Source organism: Molothrus aeneus, chromosome 1 (genome assembly GCF_037042795.1).
Source record: "Molothrus aeneus isolate 106 chromosome 1, BPBGC_Maene_1.0, whole genome shotgun sequence".
Lineage (NCBI taxonomy): Eukaryota > Metazoa > Chordata > Aves > Passeriformes > Icteridae > Molothrus > Molothrus aeneus.
This window is the reverse complement of record NC_089646.1, coordinates 112,730,797-112,754,136: the sequence shown is the minus strand read 5'-3', so window position 1 is coordinate 112,754,136 and position 23,340 is coordinate 112,730,797. Positions and strand designations below refer to the sequence as shown.

The 23,340-nt window shown below is 35.8% G+C and overlaps 1 protein-coding gene across 2 annotated transcripts in view; it reads left to right on the top strand.

The window, feature by feature from the left end:
• Positions 1-23,340, top strand: part of ST18 (ST18 C2H2C-type zinc finger transcription factor) — a 169,403-nt gene that overhangs the window by 102,249 nt on the left and 43,814 nt on the right. For both annotated transcript variants that reach the window (XM_066563087.1, XM_066563079.1), the window contains 3 exons: positions 609-639; positions 16,166-16,356; positions 20,628-21,425. In XM_066563087.1, the coding sequence (XP_066419184.1) occupies positions 609-639; positions 16,166-16,356; positions 20,628-21,425 (1,020 nt within the window). The remainder of the gene's footprint in view (positions 1-608; positions 640-16,165; positions 16,357-20,627; positions 21,426-23,340) is intronic.

Here is a 23,340-nt window from a genome sequence, read left to right as displayed (position 1 = left end):
GGCTGGCAGAGCAAACTTCAGTTGTAGTTAATTAACAGGGGTTTCATACCTTTTGACTCAAAAGGCTAATAACACAATTTTAAAACTTATGGGATTTTTTTTCTCCAAGTTTTACACATGTGCATACACTCTTATAGCAACTAATATATCAAGAACATTTTCCCCAGAAGTGGAAACAACAAAAGTTGCCTCTGCACTATGAGTAATCCTTACAGACACCTGTTGGCCTTGTCAATATGCTGTATACTCCTGTGAGGGCAGGAATTTGTAAACACCGGCCCTTGCAATTCCCAAACTGATTTAAATTCTGAAAATTGGAGATTTTGCAATCTATTTTCAGGAAAAACAAGGGTCTTTTATTTTCATTGTTTTCCTTATTGTTCCACTGAACATCATACTCCAGGTTTCATGCATCCTAAAATAACTGTGACAATTACACCTTCATTCAGCATTTGTCACTAGTAGCTACAATCCTGTGGTTAGCATGAAATAACCACCTGTGTTTTGATAGCCACTCCTCTGTCATTACAGATAGGCAGGTGCAAGGCTGCAGAAAGCACAAGTCTGGAAGTGTAAACTAATTAATTCTTTCCTGCTTTTATTAACAGTTCAAGTGGACTCCATAGCTCAAGAGCTCAGGTAAGAACTTGCATCGTTTATTTTTTCAGTTTTATTTTCTAATCATATTGACAATTTTATACCACTGCTACTGCTATAAAATAAAGAATCAAGCAAATGCATTTTGTAAAGCTTTAGAATAGATCTAAAAAAGAATAATTTATGCAAGTTCACTTTTTAGATATACAAAAAACTAAAGCAAAATGTTAGCAGTAATTATGCAAGCGTAATCAAACGTAATGTGAAGTGGGCAGGATTCTGGTATGTTGTCTTTATTTTCAGCCGGTGTCAGGGCACACAACAAAATAATTTCTGGTGAATCTTCAGCTCTTCAGTCTTCTTTTTCCTGTCATATGTGTTATAGCATTTCAATATCTGAACATTCCAAGAGATATTAATATATTTTATTAGATGGCTTTTATAAAACTGATCTGTATACTCCTGTAAATTCTAAATGCACTAATGGCTCGTTCTTCCTTGAGATTTGTTGAGGTTTCATAATTTATGGAAGTAGCAGGGAGGATTTCTCAAGCTTGCACAAAGAATTTCAACCCACTCAAAACCTCGAACTACACAAGGATATTTCAGACTGCAAATATCTCGTAAAATTTCAACATAACTACTTTAATTCACCTGTGCACGCACCAAATCCTAATAACTGATCCAAAAGCTTAGATTAAACTCTGGAAAGACTGGCAGATTATTCTGTACCAATTCTTCAAGAAAGAAAATATTTAGAGGTACCTACAAATTCCTAGAGTTATTAATCAGAATTACAATTCACTACAGCTTCAGTGTAAATACTGAAAAAAAAATCTTTGGAGTTTTTTGTAAATGAACTTATATTCCCTACACTCACTTTTCATCACATTACTGAGCTGCTTGCTTAATCACAGCAGGCATCCAAAATATGTGCTTGTGGGTTCATCCATCTTGGGAACAGAAACATCATTGTGTGATTTATTTGATCAACCAAAAATGCCCAATCTCTTAAAATAGGACATGAAATATTTACAGGAAGTTATTTGCAGTGAAGACATACAATATTTTAAGGTTTTGTTTTATAATAAAACTGAGGAAATTATAAGCTTCTTATAGCAACTCCATGAACAGAAGTGTAAGCTAACTTTTTGGATAAATTATTCATGGTGAGTCACCCATTCAGCTCTGCTGTGAATCTCATTTTTTTGTATGGCTTCAGTTTCCTGAGATTTAGTGCTTCTCCTTTTTTCCTCTGTGCATCGCTAATTTATGCACCAGAAGGATGCATTAATCCGAAGAGGCAGCCATCCAAAAAAAGGGATGGTCCATGTGTTCCTAAGAGAAAAATGTTTGAAAAATAGAGGATGTGCAAGTTTCTGCAACATCAGGGAAGCTGTGATTTTTGTATTATCGATTGCTATAGTTTTCCCAAGCAACTTTATTTTACCCTGTGAAACACATGCTGTTTTAGGAACTACTGTGCAGCAGATCGCTCTGTCAGAGATGTGGACCTCCTCCATAAGGAAACAGGCATCAGTTTAAAACAGTGAGCTAAACAGCACAGAAAAGCATTATCCAGCCCTTAACTTGGCATTTATAATTTCTGCTGTACCAAATTGCATGTTGGGTATCTCCACAGTCAAGTGACTGGCACACAAGTCAGGTGATCAACTTTTATGGATCTACTTGTCCATGAAAAAGTAGAGGGAGAGAGGCAGGGACTGCTCTTTGGAAATGCAGCCATTGGACTGCATCCCTGTTAGTCATACCCATATTATTGTGGGAAAACTATTGAACATTCCTCAAGAATTAAAGACTGAAATAGTCTGTTGTGTTCCCTGGATACAGATATTGGAACCACTGTCTTTTCTGAACAAGGTTCTAAATGCTGTGTTGGCTGAGAAATTTAAATCCATGATTAATTAATTTCCCCTTTTCCCCTGGCTTATCCTATCTGACAAAGCACTTTTGCACTCCTTATTGAGTTTCTGTTACGAAGTGCCTTGGGATACTTCTACATGAAAGACACTACATAAGCTTACATGCTCATTTTGTATTATTATTAATTTCATAACATTGATTGGTTCTAGAGCATTTGTTAGCCTTTTCTTATTCTGTAACTTGTGTTTCACAAAAGTAGAGAATAAAATAAATGAAAAGCAAAACAAAGAGTTTCAACCACCAATTAGATTCAATAAAGCATGAAAATTTCTCTCTTCTACATTTCAGGCATTGAAATCTTTCTTCATGGAATTCAATGCCAAAAAAATCTCTTAATTTCAGAAAAGCCAAGATTTCATCAAGAAAACTTGCTATTGTTGTTATCATCCATCTTCTCCTGATAAATAGGACCACCTTTCTGCATAAGAATGTATATTTTTAGAAAGATATTATCTTAAGAGACAAGCTGGGGTTTGGAATTTTTTTTCTTAGTAAAATAACTAAAAATTCTCTTGCACTGCTCTGAATTTTCAGAGAACAGACTTTTCTTCCAGGTATACACAATGATTTATGTATCAAACTTACATTTATTTCATATAACTATATGCCCTAAAGAATCCCAACTTTCAGTAAAATAGAAAGAATTTTCTTTACACATGAACACTATTAATATTTCTGTGTTGTTAGTTCAAATTTATTAGGGTTATTTTAACAGTATCTACTCTATGTGTTGTAGTGTTGAAGCATAGTATGCTAAACTTAGTAAGTCTTTCAAAACAGATCTCACTCCTTGAAGTCTTGATCATTTATATGTTAACAACATGATTTGATTTTTAATTTAGGAATGTACTGCTGTGGTGTTTCCACTGGTAGCTAAGCTACCTTAAAAAAAGATGAATCTTTTTATCACAAGCTAATCATAGCAAACAACAATGTGTGGTAGAAGTGAGCATTGAAGCTGGGAGATCTCTGTTCCATACATTCAAGTTTGAATCTGACACATTTTGGGCATAGAAGCTCTGTTATATCCATCTTCTGTGAGAAGCAGAATGAAGAGGTCTTCTCTTAGACAATTTTGTCATGGACCACTGAAAGGACCAGGACCTTCAGCTGTGTTCAGGATTAGAATGGAAACCAAAGTAAAGTGAGGAATATTGGAGTGATGTATTCTCATTACTGTGTTTTATTTAACAGATGGGATACAGTACAATGAACCATCTGTAGGTTATGGAGTGGCATCTGGGTCAGACCAAGGAAGAGCAAATTGGATTGATCCAAGCACAGAATTGCAAAAGAATAGATCAGTTTGGCTAAATCCGTATCTCAATAGAAGGGGTACCTTTTCTGAGTTAGATACAGGTGAAACCAAGTGGTTTGGGCTTCTGTCACTGATGATTAATGTAGAGTCCACAAGGTGCTTCAAAGAATGGAGAACAGCATTGCTGTTTGGTGGGAATAGTTACACTTCCCCTTACTTTCTGCGCTGTTGCATCGCTTCTTCAAAAGTAAGGAAAATTACATTTTTTATCTGGAACTCTTGTTCCAGGGGTTGTGAGACACTTTAGATATTCAGAGAAGTTGAACTGTTCATTGTGAATGTACAGAGTTATGAATATTTTGAATATTTTAGCAGAGAGAGGACTAACAGAGCAGAGCTATCTGGATATCTCCTTGTTAAAAGTAGGAACTGGACAATTCACCCTTTTGTAGCCACCTATTGATTAGGAAGGTGAGTAACCAGCAAAGCAACCCTGCCAGCAATGGAGCTGAAGTATCTCAGAAAGTCTGTGTTTCTAAAATATATTCCTTAACCTTACCTGTAATGAAGAGGTACATTAATATACTGTTGTATATTAATGTACCTCTTCATGCTAAAAAACAGCATGCTAAAAAACAACTAACTGGTAGTTTTTCCTTATTCTAAATTGCCAAGTGTTTTCCTGATTTCCTTTAAGAACTATTAAATTGAATATATTCAATTTTAACTGAGGTCTGTTTCAACCAGTAATAGAATGAAGGTAGAGATTCTGGTAGATAGAAGAGAATTTGGCCAGTCAGGAAATGCTATGGCATGAAAGAAAAGGCCTGTTCATGCCTAGCTACATTTAGAAAGGACTGATTTTCAAGTCTTTTTCTGAACTTCATAAAGCAAGAAGATTTTTTAAAGTATTTGTGTGAAAAAAAAACAGTAGTCTGGCAGGTGACTGGAGAAAGAGGTGAAAGTGATACTCAGATGATGGAAAAAATGAGCACATGAAGAAAAATCACATAAAAAGGCTCCAAGGTGTTCCTTAGTAAGAATTGAGATTATGGTTGATTTGTGTAGCTATCACCTTCACAGTGGTGTTATCCCACAGCACTGCTTAGAAATGAGACAGAGACTGAGAAATCTGTTTGTTCCTAGCTGGCATCTGGAAAGCCTGTCAGGTTTGTCCTTTGGGCTTGGCTTCTGCTTCCACAGGAGTTGGTCAGAGACTGATTTTCTGGAAACTGCTGTGGTAAGGCACATTTGACATAATCCTGAATAAGCACATTTGGAACAGAAACTGAGGTGGACTCTTGCATTTCCTGGTGTCTCATCTGTCTCCACTGGCAGAAAATGTGGGACCCTTGCAGTCCTTAATGTGCTTTGCTGAAACGAATTGTAAGTCTGAATTCAAACAGACTTGGTAGTAAATGTTAAATGAAGATGGTCAGTAGTTATAGCTACTGCCAGACATGTCTAAGCTTCACAGAAAGTCTTTTATTTGCAATTGAAGATTGGATGTTGACAGCATACGCTTCCAGCCCTCCTCCCCAGTGCTCCCCATGATGGTAACTGGCTGGGGCAGAGCTGTGCCACCTTGGCATTTAGGTATTTCTCCATGAGATTTTGCATTAAGCATTCCACTTGAGTCAAAGTTCTGTATCATGCTGTTTCTATTGATAACTGATCTTCAATTAAACAATGGGCATTAATCTTAAGAGTAGCTATTCCCAAGATCTGTTAACAGAATGAGTTAGAGTATCTCCTGCTTGCTCTTCAGCTTGGAAAAGGAACTTCCTCCCTGCCCTAACCATTGTAGAAATTGAAATGGTTATGGGGTGCTGAAAATATTAACCTCTGTCTCTTACTCCATGATTTCTGGTACAAGCAAATCTGTCATGTTATTATGAATCATGCTTTCTTAAATTCCCATTAAATCTTGTTCATTTACTATTCTTTATGACAACATTGTTAGGTTCCTTAGGAACTTTATCTGATGTGCTAGACCTTACTCTCCTCAAAGAATCTGTTGAAATCTATGTTTTACACTAAACAAAAATGGTTTTGTAGTTGATGTTTGATAAAAAACATTGAACAGTCAAACATAAACACTGAAAAATCACTATGTGGTGCCATTTTCTGCAAGGCACAGGTAAGTATATTGTCACAGTACATTGTCACAGTCATAGTAGTGACAAAAAATAGTGTTGGAACTCACTTATCCTTATTATATCTTGTATGTCAATATAGTCATCATAACTAAAAAAAATCAAGCATTAATGAAAATTGTAATGGCAATCATGTTTATAGTCCATCATGTCCATAGTTCCTCCCTTGTTTCCTCCTTCACCTCCCAGTTGCCCTCTAACTAGCCATCAAACTGTGAAATCTACAGAGCTGTCATCCCTCCTCTCCCTTCACTCTGCCTCTCCATCTTGTTTCTTTTCCTTCTTTCCTTTTCCTAGAGTTTGAATGAGTTGATGGACCTCAGGCTTTTTGACTTTTTTACAGCACCAGGTGCTTTCATAGCTCAGAATCAAGTTATTCTTTCAGTACTGTTAAACCGGTAACCAAGACAAAAGTTAACAGAAAAAAAAAACAACAACAAAAAACAAACAAACAAACAAACAAAAAACAGAAAAAAAGTCAAAATTCAAACATCTCCAAGTTTTTTTCTTTCAATATTCACGTGACTGGCTTAAGGCTTACATAAAATGTTTGCAACTTGTGTATAGAGAGGACCAGATAATTTTTTTTCACTCTTATTAAAATGTCACTTTGAATGTAAAGTAATAAGGTAATAAGAACCACCATTCTTTTTCAGTAAATGGTAACATGGTTCTGGGTGACCACAAGTAATGACTTTTAAGATTTTGCAGGTAACCTTGGGGTTTACAATTCTTTGACTCAAATAATCAGTGAACTGTTTTGAATAACCACTAAGATGGTTGAAATAAGAACTGTATCTCATAATTCTTTTGAGACAACTGTGGTTGGAGCTGTTAATTATGCTTAATAATTTGCTTAATTCCTATGCATCTTCAGACCTTTTGATCTGTGTAATGTGATCTCTACCTTTTCTTCCTGGATTTATTTAGAACTTTTAGAGACAGCATTTCATGTTCAGATTTCTATTTTAGCTTGCTTTGGTTGATACTTTATGTGCATTTGCTTTATAGGTGACTTTTATAGCTCTGTTTAACAACAACTGCATTAGATATATTTCTAGCATATTATAGGCCTCTTTTGATGTCTACTATGTTATTTCTAGCCAAAATTCACAATCTCAGTGTCTCTTTTCTCTTTGCTATTATATTGATTATATTGATTGATACATTTTTTTACTTAAAGCCTCCATTTAACATTAAAAAGAGTAATTATAATTTAGTTCCAATTGATGTTTTTCTGTAAGAAGTTTTTTGTGATATATGTCAAATCCACATCATTTTATTGTGGCTGCTAGATTGAGATAGTTATTTTCAGGTTTTTCTACCTGAAGAGCTAGTTGTATCTTAGAATACTCCCTGCCTTGGAGTAAATTTTTAATGCTATTTAATATATTACACGAGTCCTTGTCTTCCCCATTACAACTTCTGTGCTTATCAGCACATAGTAAATGTTATCCTCCCAAACCTACACAGAAATTTAGGGTTGCATATGCCTTCATGCCTTCTGCTGCCTGACAGAATGCATCAGAACATTACAGCCCCAAATGTTCGTTTTCTCTTATGGCAGATCTTTTCCCTGTAGATGACCACAAGCTACACAGAGATGGAAATGCCAACCCATAACTTCTGCCTCATATATATCAATCATGAGTTAAATATTATGGCTAGCTGAATTGCTGCCTCTGACTGATGTCAAGGGTTGATTCAGCCAAGCAAAAGTGGGCAGAAGCAGACTGTGTATAGCCTGGAGATAGCAAGGAAAGGGAAAGAATGCAGCCATGGAACCTCCTGCTACAAAAAAGGGGAGGTCCTGGCTGCTGACAATGAGTTGCTTACAGTCCCATTCTCTGTTGGCAAAAAAAAAAAAAACCCACCCAAAAAGCTGATCTTCTTTACTTCTTTTTTAACCAGACTGTAGTTACCAATATGCTTTTTATTTAAGCATTTACTAGTGCTAGCAGGCTGGCCACTCGTGTGCAAGGCTTTCTGGATGCAAAGGTTGTGTGGATGATCTGTAGATTTGCCTAGAAACTTAATCCATTCTAAGCCAAATTCTTGGCCTGGGTCCCATCGGAATTTATTGACCTACTGAACCTGGACAGATTGAGTGAGTAAATGAAAAAGAGGCTAGGGGGGCTGGATTTGGCCCAGATCTTGAGCATTCATTCATATTATTGAGTTTAAGAACTTCTTGAGCTCCACAAAATAATAACTAAATTTTCTCTAAACTGGCTCTTACTAAAAATAACCTACCTGTGAGAAAAGGGTCCAGCCATACAACTTGAACCATGTTGAGTTCTTGATTTATGGAATGAAGAAGTCATCCATTTCCTTGACATAGTATTTCAAATTGAGGGTTTATATGTAATAGTGTTCATAAGACCTGAATATCCTTAAGATCCTACAAGATTATTAACTAAAAACAAGAAAATCATAGAAGTTAAATCCCTGCTGTTTCCTTTCCTTTCTGGAGAATCCTGACAAAATAATAAAATAAGCTGAATAAAAAAATATTTATTTGAAAAGATAAATAAAAAAGCCATTTCATTAACATCTTGCAGCCTGGAATTTTTGTCCACAGAGGCAGGAACTTGAGGCATGGGTGAATTTCACCATAACTGCAGGTCGTTTTCCTCTGTTACTGCTGACTTACCATTGTTCCACTCTTTTTACATGTGTCTTTGCATTTGCTCAATCATTTCACAGTCCAGTTGTTCTTTTTGGTCAGGTGGCCTGTAACATTCAGTTTACTGCCTGAAACATCTCCAAGCTCAGTACATAATGACTCAACACCATTACCCATTTCTCCCCAGCCTCTTCTTATGGGATCTAATAAGTCCTTTTTTACCAACAAGGCTATGACAGTGCCTTTGTTTTTCTTATATGTCTTTTTAAAATAAAATACATCTTTTAATATCTTGCTCTAGCCAGCTTTCAGTTATGATACCATATTTTCTCCACATTATTATCTGTCCAGTTCTGCTCCTTTTTTTCTACTTAAACCTTCCATTTGTGTATATAGAAGACATTAAATACCCCCAAGTTACTGATCTTGTTTTTCTCTATATTAGTGTCCATAAATAACAATTTCCCTTTTATCTTTTCCCCATCTCTATCTCATGTCCATTCCTTTCATCTTGGTCCAGCCCTGGACTGAACTTTTCACAACTCTGGCATTTTAGAAAAAAGAGCATTGCATAAAACTCCCATAGTTATAGAAGGTTCTTTAACCCTGGAATGGTTGTTACAGGGCACAGGAACACCCTCTGTCCCTTTCAGAGATACAACTTGTAAGCCAAGTGTGTGAGCTACAAAGGGATTACATGAAATTTTTTGTGTGTTTTGTATGCTGTTTAAAAATAAGAATCAGTCAGATTCTCTTTAGTTACCATTGGAGTAAGTCCTTCAAGTTCTAAGCTTCATTGCAACCAATTCTCTTTGTCCAAATGAAGAGCAATTTTTTTCAACACATTTTATTGGTTTATTTTTTTACCAGTTTAATGCTTTAAAATGTTGATGGAAGAACATGGTTTTTACCTGATGAATTCTTTCACAAATGTATTTTTGAGGAGCTTCCAGCTGGAATACTTTTCCAGATTTTTCTCATCTCCTAGTCTGAATCAGTAAAATACAAGACACTTAATCATGGACTCCAAATGTTATAAATTATCTGAAATAATCATGTAGCTTGGTTAATTCTATAAAATAGAAGAAATCATTAATGCCAATAACTCTGTCTCCAGATGAGTGGTTGGGGCAAATATGTGTTTAACTTCTTGTCAGCGATAAGAACTCAGTGGTACTTTCCAGGACTAGCCTTCAAAATTTCACCTGTATTTTATTTGCATGTTTGGATATTTTTAGCAATTGTAAAAATTATTTAAAATTGCTAGAAAGAAAACTTTTGTTTTCTGATTTAACTTGGTCTTAGACTGCTAATGAATTTTAGCCCAAGTCTTGATGGCAATTTTCTCAGCTGCCAGTCAAAGTCTCACTTCTTGAGGTTCTTCAGGTAGTCGATGTGTGGCTACCTATAACTTGCAAATCAAACAGTTGTTTCTGGACATTTGCAATTTTCCATCACCTGACAGTTCAGAAATCTTACTTTTACTTAGTTTAAGTAGGTAGAATGGTGATTTCTTTTATCCCTTGCTCCATCATATTCCACTATTCAGGGATGAATTTATGGACACAAAACCTTTGTAAGCATAGTTTCATATTGTGCTGAGTAGAAAGATATTTGGAATTGGAAAATTCATTGCAGAATGGAACATCAGAACACAGTGAAGTAGAAATCCTAACATAATGAATTAACATTTTTATTAATCCATACAGCAGACAAAAGAGGAAGTACTGAAAGACAAATCCTTTTGAGACTGAGAGTTGAAGGGTACACAAATGGGTTAAAGTCATTACAGCCTTTTCTTAACTGGCATTCTCACTAGTGGAAAGCACCTTGTCAAGCACCTTTCTTAAAAATATAAAAGGAATGGGTCAAGAAATCCTTCTTTATTACATAAGTAATTTTCTTTATATGCTTTGAGTGAATTTTCTTTATTTAATCCAGCAAATATGTGGATTTTAGAGTGGGATAGAGTAAGCAGAATTACTGTTTAGGTATCATTTTTTCCAAGTGTCTATAAACCTTGTAAATTTAGTGTCCATGATCCAAAGTCATGCATTTTTCTTTCTTTCTTTTAGAAACATTCAAATATATATAATTTTAACATATATATTTTTATATATATATATATGTGTGTGTGTGTGTGTGTGCGTGTATATATAAATATATATATATATAATCCATGACCAATCTATGTGTTTTAAAGTCTCTTGTATCTAGTTTTCTGAAGCTAGGATTTGATTTTCTATACAGTTAGATTTTGTGAATTCTTTCATATTCAGTAAGAAATTTCATGGCATTGAAAACACCACCCTAGGCCCCAGCTTTGGAAAAATTCTTGCAGACCCGACTGGTGCTGTGGATTTTCAGACTTTCTGTGGAGACTCTAACTTCTTGAAACTGTTAATACATCTTTCTGCCTGTTATCCTGTTTAGAGAAACTGATCTGACAACACTTTCACTCTCATTGAGCTACAAGATTTACATATACTCTTCACAAACAACGAGAGCTAATTAAGAAAGTGGAATATAAATCTGTTTTAACCTGAAGACAAACCATTGAGTCATAGTAGCACTCCCCCTTCCTTCCCAACCTCTGTTGTCCATCTGAAGTTACTGTAATTAGCAACACCTGTTTGGGTTTTCTATTGCAGTGAAGTGACTACCAGCACTCTTTTTTGAACTCTGACATTGCAGCTCTTTTCATGAACCTCTGTCATTGATGGCTGATGTAAATTATATCAGCAACATAATTTGAACTGACATGCGATCCATCCTAGGGTCAAATCATACTCTTTCTGTGTCCAGTGCTGGTAAATTCTCCTAATCATCATCAGTTTATGAGGAACTCAAAGTTTTTCTGTGACTTTAGGTGATCAGATATTTTCACTGCTATAGCCTTGTGCTAAAGAATTATATAGAATCCAGTTAATCTGTGGTTTGGAGAACGAACTGATATAAAAGAGACTAAGATGGGGAGATGTTCAAAATTTATCTTCCTTCGATACTTCTGATTCTTAAAATTCTTAGAAGAAAGCCCAACCATGACAGACACTTGTATGTTACTGATCCATCTTTGAGTGGCAAGAGTCCCTGAATTTTCAAATACCAGCTCTTCCCTTCTGTAAGGAAAATGTAGTATTTGACTACATTGTCTTTGGGCATCTGAAAGTTTGGAAAAAAAACCTAATTAAGGTCTAAGGCATCTGGCAATATCTTTAACCACAATATGATTAAGGAGTAGTTAGACTTACTTTGTGCAAATACTGGTGTGAAGTTAAATACATCAACACATCAGAAGACGTTGTCTCCTTTAATTGTGATTCAATAGTTAGGCAAACAGTCAAAACCCAATTCATGTTATGAATCTAAAATTGCTTTCTCCACAACTAAAAAGTTCCACTAAGTTTTCTCTCACAAACTCGCATAAGGTATGGGATCCTTACATAGTAGTAGAAAATAAATATAAGCGCCTTGGTATTCAAAAGCATTTATTTTCTCTCTTGAATCTAAGAAGTGTACATGAGATGTGGTGTGTTCTGGTCTCATTATTTTACACAGCATGCATTACAGGCATTATTAAACACCAGTTTTCAGGTTGAATGTACCCCTAGTTTTACCAACTATGGCAATTCTTAGCTCTGTTTTCATGCTTTGCCAATCTGTGAATAAGAAAAAATATCCTCAGAGGTCTGGAAGTCTTGCCAGCAGATTAACTACAGCAAATCCTTCCTGGCTATAAAGTGGTTAAAGGTCAGGTTGAAGGCTTGACAAACACATCACTTAGATGAACCAATTACAAAAAAACAAAAAAACAAAAACCAACCAACCAACCAACCAAAAAAAAACCCTAAAAAAACTCCAAACAAATAAAAAATTGACAAAACAAGCAAACTACAAAAAAAAACAACAAAAACAAACAACAAAAAACTAAACCAAAGTTTTAAAGAAAACTTTTATGTGTTTGGGACTGCTTAAAACGTCTCTCTTTCTTCTGAGACATTTTTTTTGTGGTGGGGATCCAATGGGCCATACTGACTGTTTCTGCAAGATGTAAACTGAAAAGAAATAAAGAGAATCACCCATTAAATTCCCCCAAAATATATTTAGCTATGAAATATCTATGAAGATTTATCTTGGTGCTTTTTTCAGTATATGCAGCCAGGTCCTTAATGTAATAGATTTTAACCTCTTGGCTCACACTATGATAATTGACACAAGACAGGTTTGGTAACTGAAACACTGATTAAAAAAAAAGATATAATAAAAACTTTGCTCGTTCTAGATAATACAGACACAATTTTTTACCCATAAAATTTAAGCACAGTTAAACTGGGAAAAAAACCCCAACTATGTATTGGCTTTGGGCTCATAACAAAAAGAGCTTCTCCTATTTTATGAGCCTTGGATTACCAAATAACCTTGACAGCTGAATCAGTGTTCCATGACAACAAGCAGGCCATTGATAAATAGCAACAAAACTATTAGATGTTGAATTTAAGAGATGACTAATAGATAAGCTAAATTATAGGTTTACCACTTGACAAAGTACAGCTTGACAAATCAGTGATAACCTACATATGAGTTTATGTATGAATGCATGCAAGGAAAGTAGAGAAATAGAAACTTTTAAAGACAAAGGTGAAATTGGCATGACATGAATTTTAAAAGGCATAAATGTATTCTTTTCATAGAACTGGAATTCCTGTTTTCCATTATCAAATCCTTAGTAAATTATGGGTACTTGAAAAAGCTGCCACTTGTGATTTTTTTTCTGGTTTTATTTAAATTTTTCATTTTAAGCACTGTAAGGTAAAAAAGGGGAGGAATTTCTGATATGTGATAGAACTTTAAACTGGTTCCTGCAAAGTAATAGATTCCAATTAAAGCTCAAAACTAGCAGTTTAAGGGACCATCAGCAAAAGCAAGAGCTGAAAAATCTCTTCCCGGAGAATGGAGAGCAATTTGAATTTCCTAGGAAATAAGTGACAGCTATGTTTATCAACTTCCTTTAATAAGAATGGGGTCAGGAATGATTTTACTAAAAGTTGAATCTTCTGTATTTTGAAAAAAATACAGGACCTATAGAGAAAATCTGGATGGGTGACAGCTCATGTACAGAAAAAAGATATAATAAGGACAAGCTAGATGCATCATAGTCTTTCATAGAGGAGAAATTTTCCAACATGACCAATGTGCTCCCAGGAAGATCTTTGGGCCTCCCAGCTTTGATGCAGCAGCTTTTGATTTACTGCTGTGAACTGTGGTGGTTCTGTCAGGTGGGATGATTCTCTTTTCCAGTTGTGGTGAAAACCACACATTTTGAGTGTCATGCCAGTCCCCAATGTGGGACATGTAATATTATGTTACTAGAAAAAGACTGTACTCAGTGAGGAAGAATACAGCAATGAATTTACCATTTTGTCACATTTTCCCTTAACTTGAGGTTAGTCAAATCTTGACAATACCCAGACAAATTACAGGATTAAGGCTGAAGAAATAGTTGAAGTTCTTTGACCAGTGTTGCACAGGAGGGTGTATTACACGATCCAACTGGATCTACTGTTCCAAAAAAAATCTATTAATTATTCTGGTGTAAGAACCAGCTGCAGTTTTGTCAAAAGGGAATTAAACACTGGAAATTCATCATATCCTAAACACTTTCACAGTAGCTGCTGGAGGTTAACTTGACAAATATATGAGAGACATCAAAAACACACCTAGTGAAGGTTTTGGTTGATAAAAACAATTGTGTATGCAGAGATTTCAAACTTTTGTCATTTATTCAATTTTCCTGAAACAACATGACTGTATGAAATGCCATTCACAAATATGAACTAAGTAACTGTATTTCCTTAGAAACAAGTTATGCATATTTTTTGACATTGCCTCCACCTCTGATATCTGTTATATGGGCATTATTTCCAGAGGTACACTGATACTACTGTGATTCTGACCTTTATTATGACATTCATGTTATCCTCTGTTCATAAATAGAGAAATAACACAGAAGCCATGTTTTATTCAAACTACAGCATATGCTTACTATCCCATATTCCTGGATTCTAGATGCCCATAGCATTTTAGTCTCCAGAAGATCAAGAATATCCAGTGTTTGAGATTTATATGATGAAATTTTAACATTCCCCCTAAAATGCAGATCTTTGTATTTACATTTCCTTTATGTTTGCAATGAGGGACTGCCAAAAAGGTGCTTAGTCAAAACCAGGTTTTTTTGTTTTGGTTTTTTTTGGGTTTTTTTTTTAACAAAAAGCTCAAGTTAGTCATAGGCTTTCATCCAAAACAATCAGAACCTGAGCCAATTTAGTGCACATAAGATACCTTGGAAGGATGAATTTATGCTGTTGAGCCTGTAATATGTGTAACCAATAGGAGTTCTCTTCATACATGGCTTTTTCTTGCAAATCTTGCAGCTAAGTCAGTGAGCCAAATGCAAAATCCATCACCTGAGGGCATCGTGCAGATTTGTAATGCACCCTGGGGGTACCTAAGGTGGAGAAACCATTGAGTGGATTACACAGATCCATATATGCAGTTTTTTCATCTCTGACAGATATAATATGAGCAGTATTATTTGTACTACAAAAAATTTCTTAGTATACTGTGTGAGAGAGAAAAATAAAATCATGTCAAATCACTTACATGAAAAATTATTAAGAAAAGAGTGCTGAAAATTCCAGCCTCTTTAGGGAAGTGTCTTATGTTGTACCATCTACATGCTGCTGAGTTTTGTACAGTGACAAAGGTTTGGCGAAATAACTTTGGAACCAAGTGAATATTCAGATCAATATATGGGTCTATTAGGAGCTGAAAAAAGTATATTAAACCTGCTAAAGATCTTCCTCTCTAAATTCCTGCCATTCCTCCTCCTGTCAGTCATCTGAAAGTTAGGCATCTGAACTGGGTAAGACCTTTCCCAGGGAACAGCTCCCCCTTTTATCACATAGAAGTAGCTTCAAGTGAGACAAATAGACCTTTGCAGGAGCCTTTTTTCATTGTCTTTACAGAGAACTGAGTAGAGCTGAAACCAGGTCTTTATGGCTGAAAAAAATTGAATGAAACCAAAGCTCAGGACTAATATCGAAAGACAGAACTGTGTTGCACAACATTATCAATGTACAGTGTGTTTCTCACAGGTTTTATGCTGTTGAACTCCATGTGTGTAATTGGATGTTCATACTGATGTAAAGGTTAAGGAAGGCTCAGGGTAACTGGTAGTATAACTTTCCCTATAGCTGTTTTCCTGGATTATCATCACAGGCTATAATTTCATTTATCCTTTCCTTACGGTTGTTGGTTTTGTCTTACTCCTCATTCCCCTTCCCCCAAAAAGATTTTGGCATCAGTGAAAAGAAGCAAGACTTGCCTGTGGCCTGGACTTTCAGTACCTGAGCTAAAATTAAATCTCTGCTAGACATAATTTGCTGAAACTGCAAGTGATTTACCATTTTGTCAATCCTTACTATTATACTTTGAATTAAACTGTAGGGTGGTGCTATTTTTAAAGAATTTGCTCCTCACTTCTCCCATTTTTTTTTCTCTGTCCCTGGCAATTGATCATTGCAGTGCCTACAAATGCTCCATGGCTAAGAAGAGAAAAGCTGAAGATCAGATATCAGGCGTTCCCGTCAACAAAAGGAAGTCCCTGTTAATGAAACCCCGCCACTACAGCCCCAGCTTGGAATGCAAAGAAGAAAATGAAGACAGGACAGAGTTACAGGAAGATATCAGTGTCCTCGAAAGCAGCTCAACTCCAGGTAGTTGCTTGAACTCAACTTGAACTTGAATTCCACAGGAAGGGAGATTAAAAACCAGTATTTTGAAACAGGATGCAAGACATGTTTGACTTCTAAGAGAGTTGGAATGGTGCCTTTCTGTCCAGGTTTAATCATCATACTTCCATTTATTTTGTACAATAACTTCTTCTGGGTCTAGTAAATGCCTTGCAGGTCACCCAGAGACCACTACTGCAGCAGGTCAGATATGGAGCAGCATCTGCTTCTCCACTACCTCTGTGAAAGAACAAGCTTAAGCCCACCACCATCCCACACACTTCTGAAGAGCAGATTTTCACTGGAATATATAGAGCTCTTAGGAGGGAAAAATAATGCTTAGCAAAACACTGTTGACTTTAACATTTAGCAAAGCAATTTCATGCATGTGACTGCTGTGTGTGTTCTGTTTAACACGATTATTAGACTCAGCATTTTTATACCTGTTATTCCAATACTGGTAAGCCAAACACATCCAACAATTTATAGCAACTTCTACAATGTGTATGCTGGAAAATATGGACAAGGATGAGGGAGCAGAAAGATATAGCCATAGTATGTTTTGATTACTATTCCTTTCTAATATTTTATATATATATATTTAAGTTTAACAAAAAGTCTGAAACCGATTTGGTTTTCACATATTTAAGAAGTCCTACGAAAATAGTTAATCAGACAAGCAAGAAGGTACCAACGGAAGAAATCAGGAAGACATTGGCAGTCACCTGCACACAGCAAATGTTAAAATAAAAGGAATGTGATCCGGCACTGGGAAATTAGTAATCATAGATAATATATAAACCGAATGAACTTAAATGTCACTCAGTTGCTGGTTGCTATGAAAATTAAAAGAGAATTTATTTTCCACTCAGTTTCTTCTTATCAAATGTTTTTGAAGGGCAGGGTGGTAGATTATATCATCTAGGATCCCTTTACAGCAAAAGATTGGACCTAGATGGTCTTTTAAAGTCCCTTCCAGACTGGGCTGTGCTATTATTTTATCCTGAACTGAGGTTAGTTATTTGTGTATTTATCCACTCTAAATTGAAATCCCTTAAAACAAAACAAGCCCCACAAATTTTATACGTACGATTACTATTAAACACACAGAAGAGGAAGAAGAATGTCTTTCACATTAAAGAGTCAAATCCTGACTCTACTAAAATCAGTGGAGGTCTTTGTAGCACTTCTATAACAGCAAAGTTTCCAGTCATCTGTCACTTGTAAATCTCCTAGGAGGAGATTTTTCCAAAAGTCTTCATTCCATTGCTGTGAAAGCGTAGAAGGTAGCTCCATCTTCAAACAGAACACATTAATTAGCAAGATGATACACAATGTCTCTGTCTTTTGAGTGACATTTTTGAGAAAAAATAATCAAGGAAAAAAAATCCCATACCTCTCAGTGCCTGCTCAGGCTGCAGGGAGTGTTTCCAGCTCCTAACATGAGAAGGGAATCCGTTGGAGTAAGAGTTCCTGTATGGTTCATGTCTTGGGGTTTTGTTATTCTTGTTTTGACTTTTTTTTTTAGATATTTGGATTTTAGCTAAAATTTTATGTTGATTCAGCCTGGTTCCTGACCATCCAGAGTTGCACTCAGTAGCATCTTTTTTTCTTCCCCTTTTTCTGTTCTCTGCACATCTTGGAGAATTTGATGAAATTGCTATGATGGTTGTAAAGGTAGACTGTGGCACAAACCTAAGTTATTTAACCTTTTTAGGTTAAGTTATTTAACTTTTTTAAAAAAGGGCAAGTGTTGGGCCAAATCCATTGATAATAAAATAGGGAAACCATGTCCTTCAGTCAAAACAAAAAATCCCACTTGATTTTGAAAATATTTCTTTGATATATCAACGTAATATATTCCAACCTGCTTGTTCAGTGATAATACAACCTAGATCTTTTGCATAATTTTTACCAGCTACAAAACATATTTCAGTGACAGCATACATTTGGTCTGGGTATATAGGTACTTGGGATTTCTTAGTGTAGTATTGCTCCCTTTATTATGAACTCAGGATTCTTTTCAGCTGATCAGTTAATGATTCAGTTCATGGATTGATGCAACTGTAAACTAAGCTGAATTTTGATTATTTGAAAAGTAAATTTACAGCCTGTGGATGTAAAAAGCAGAGCTGGGACAGCTGAACCATTAAGACTGGTTCAACAACAAATTTTTAAAATTGCTTTAAAAATTGCTGATTATTTAAGGAACAAAATTTTTTTTTTATCATGAACTTGTTTTATTTTTCATCTTTTGCACATAAAAATAACTGAAAAAACCTTTTACCATTGAACATTTTGTCTGGTTTGTTTTCTTTTGATGGTCAGAGATTTCTTTTAAGATAGATCTTGTTCCTTTTTGAAATTACCGACTGATGGGATTCTGTTATTTTCCAAATGGCACAAGAGCAAATAATGGAAGCCCATTTGACTAAAGTTAGTTATAGAGCCAAATCACCATTCTTACTTGCTGAGATGTGAAAAGATGGCACACTTTGTTCAGAATACTGCAATGTGTGTGGTACTAGACCAGCTGCTAAAAAGTTACACGGAGGTTTACAGACACTTCTTTAAATACAACTTTATGCACACAGTGCACAAGGCCACCCTTCCCTGCATGAGTCCAATTTTCTGAAGAAGAATAAGAATTAATCAATATTTTCTTTTAACATATAACAAACAGTTGAACCAAACAATTATGTAAACTGGAAATGACCCAAAATGCTAACAGTTTGGCAGCAGTAAAGTGAAATGCATTGTGGTGCACATGTGCATTTTTGTCCCCCTTTTCCCCTCCACAATAATCTGCACTTAATAGGAATATTTTAAACTATGTAGCTAAGCAACAGAGGTAATTGTTGCTTTCTAGAGCTTTTGTTAGGCACTCTAACACAGCCCAAATATGCATAATTAGGTATAATGTCTATAAATCATTATTGTACACATGTGGGTAGTTAAGTGGATTGAGAGAATAGTTCAATGAATTGGACATATTCACTGAAAATGCTTTTTATTTGTTTTCTGTAGTTCATAATACTTTAAAATTATCATAACCCTTTACACTTTCTCTTAATAGCTCACTGTGTTATTGAGAGAAACTTCATTTGCATTTTAGGCTATGCTTAATTTATTATTTAAACCTGGAGTCCTGATTCAGGAAAGGACAGACACATCTTATGAAATAGTCTATGCTTGTTTATTCATCCTCCTTTCTAGGAAGTAAAATGTTAAATTTTTCAGTTTATGTTGAATAGATCCCAACAAAAGAATGTACCCTATAATCAGCATTATTGAAGGGGCTAGTGTTGTGACTAAATTCTTCCCTTCATCCAAAAATGCTTTTAGTTACTATGGCAATATTTACTTGATCCTGGCAAAACCAGTGTTGATTTTAGAGAGATAATTACCAGAAAGGAAGATGATGGAGATGTATTTTTGAGTGTCCTTGTCAGAGGAAATGTTTATAAAAAAATAAATGAGATACAAAAGGCATATTGTCTTCCACACTGACAACCTCTCCTACATGCAGCCTTTATTACCTGCTGGCTGCTGCTTTTCTTCTGAAGAAAGATGCTTATAAAGACAGGATGCATTTCAGTGGTGTCTTTAACAAGTCCTTTATGAGTCTGTACATAACAACCACTTCTGTTTGCCTGTGCATGACCTGATCTATCACTTAGTGTGGCAATTTCAATGGTGACCAGGAGCTTGCCCTTTATAAAGTATTGAGGATGTTTCCATCAAGGTCTTTCATGGGATCCAGGGTGGCAGGGAAAGTAATTAGGGTTTATTTTGAGAAAATATTTGGGAATATTAGTTGAAATAAAAGTGAAAATAGATCAAAGGAATTTTAAAATGTGTTTGTCTGCTTGTGTACATATATATATATATATTAAATGTACATATGTAATATCAACGTATTGAACATTATATTTACATACATATATATGACTGTGTGTGCATGTGCATGTGTTCTAAGAAAATATGTGTTATCACCATCAGTGAGAAATGGGGATATAATTTTATTCTCATATAGTGCTGGAACTATAATATAAAGTATATATCATTTTAGAAGGGTTTATCATCATGCTACAAGTAGTCACTTCAAGCAGATCCTTGGTGTGAATTTGATCATTTCAGAGTACCTTTCTGAGTAATGAAACAGCAATTTGTAAGTCAATGTCTCCATGTCACTTCTATAAGATACAAAAAATAGTTATTCTTACATATTTCTCTTACCTATTTTTCTCATACAGAGGAAAGTACTACAAAATCATCTGAGGAAACCCTTCATTTGGGTGGGCAAGAAAATTCCAGTCAAAGAAAAGACAACTACTCCAGCTATCAAGATGCCATGGCCAAATCTTTGATGAACATGGGAAAAGTAGCAAAAGATGCACCCAGTCAAGCAGTGGCAGAAAATCTAAATGATAGTGGCATTCAATCATTAAAAACAGAAAGTGATGACGCTGATGAATGTTACCTGATTAGCTCAGCTGAAGGAAAGGAAAAGACTGCTATCTCTGACCCAAAATACTGCTCATCTGAGGAAAATGAAAGTAACTCTGAAATTATGGACAATGAGTGGGATAGCTCTTCAAATTTCTCAGAAGAAACTAGTGTAAAGCCCCATGTAACTCAGAAATATATTGTAGAGTGTAATCAACCCAGCATCCTAGAAGTCCCAGAAATTAAGAAGGAAGAGGTCGAATATGGTCCTTGTGAAACACTTTGCGACTCAGAAACAGAGCTAAGAGCACCCCAGGAGCCTCACTCTGATCCTTTCGAGAAGAGAATCCAGAATCTCTTCCCCGAAAGTGAAGAAGACGACAACGAGTGCCTGTCAGAAACCACAGACGTGTCAGTTGAGCTGGACAAAACAAAAGGGAACTTGAGTTTGCTAGAGCAAGCAATCGCTCTGCAGGCAGAGCAAGGGCATGTGTTCCACAGCACCTACAAGGAACTGGATAGGTTTCTTCTGGAGCATCTAGCAGGGGAAAGGAGACAAACCAAAGTTATTGACATTGGTGGGAGACAGATATTTAGCAGCAAACGTAAGGAAGTATTTTTGGCTCTTCTTGCTGGCTTAAGCATTTGTCCCGTGACTGATAGAGGATTCTGAGCTGGGTTTTATAGCAACAGTAAAGAATCTGGAATTTAGCTGGTAATTTTGTTAATTATGTACCTTCACACTAGTGCCTCACGTCTAACCAGGTTAAACGCTAGGTACTTGGCTTCCTGCCAAACTGCTATGTGAAATCATCAGTAATGGGTACTAAAAGGCCTGTGTAGCTGGCACTGACATTCCTCCTCCACCTTTTCCTCCTCCTCTGCTTCCTCCTCTGTAGGGTGCAAATACAAACCTCCAAAGTTTCAGCAGCCAAAAGGCAAGGCATTAAAACAGTACTCAAGGGCAAGTTTAGGGTGAAAAATTGGCCTCTCCCAAAGATATTACCTAATTCCTAAGCCATGTGTTTTCTGAGTTCAGGCTTCTTCATTAGTATCAAGGATAGTATAGTATAGTCAAGTATAAGTCTACTATTAGTATATTAGTATTGATCATTATTATATCAATCAACATTACATTTTTCTATATCCAGAACTTCTGAGCCAGGAAAGCACAAACCATGCTCTTCTGCCTCATTTGCCATCAGCAGAAACACCAGTAAATTCCAAAATCTTTATTGTTTCTGAGGGTTTGTGATATCCTACAAACCCAAAGGAACATAATTCAATTTTCATTACTTAATCAGGCTTCCAGAGGTGGAGACTTAAAAGGTTTGGGTTTGATTTATAAACTGGGCTGTCTTGTATGAAACTCCTCAATTGAGGATAATTACAGAACATCAAGAGATGTCATTTTATAAGCACACTCCCTTCTGTAGTAAGTAACAATACATTCATCTGTCCTTTGACTTTTCCTTTTGGCCTTGTAAACGTCCCCAGGTCACCCTAGCACTGATGTTATTTCTGCTTTTGGTAAATGATTTACTTTGGTATTTCTAATGTAACTTTAGAGTAGTCCCTGTGGACATTGTAAATATTATAGTAATTGACTTATCTAAAGCATTTAGTGTGAAAGAGAACTGACAGGCATTTTTAGGAGCTGCAACTATAAAATATTTCCTGCAGTATTAGGGAAGAAAATGCAGACATCTAATTTTTGTGTTTCAAGCAGTTTTTTCATTAGCATGTCTTAAGTTGTGAATGCATGGTATTAATCTACCTTTTTATTCAACTACATGAAGCTTTATTTGCTCAGATGACTTTGGAACTTTATAGATCTCTTTTCCTGCCCTGAGAGCAGCTGTATTGGCCAGGCTCCCATTGGTGTCAATGTGACTTTCTCACAGCACACATAGGAAAGAGCAGCGATGTAGGAATGGCAGAATCTATCCCTTCCTGATTTACCTCATATTATAATTAGCTGTGGTTTCCAGGTGAGTTCAGAGATAATACCCATGGAGAAACATACCAGGCTTTGTTTGGGTTGTATAAACACCATGATTGTAGGTAATGTTGTATCGGGCCCATAATTTTGCCACTTTATATAATTAACTGCATTTTATTTCTAAAAAATCTACCATCAAATCCATCAGCTCTTAATTTTCACTCTTGGATGCTAGATCAGAAAAAAATCTATTCATGATAAACCTTTCCAATTACCGGAGAAAACACTAAATCATATTTCTGGGTCCCTCTTTATTTTCTGTTCACTATTGCAGCACTTTCCATTTGCAGTGATTCTAAAAAGCCTGTAGTCTCCTGATGATGCTGAGTCTATTTGCTTTCCTCCCCCTTTATTTATTTTATTTTTTTTTAATCTAAAAACTTGCCAGGAAGTTTAACCCTCAGCTGTCCCTGGTGATTCTGTCCCTAAGCATATCCTACCTCACAGTCCAGAAAAAATGAGCTTGAAGGAAGCAGCTCCCTGTGCTGGCTGCAGCTGTTTTCTCCCCAAGCACCAAA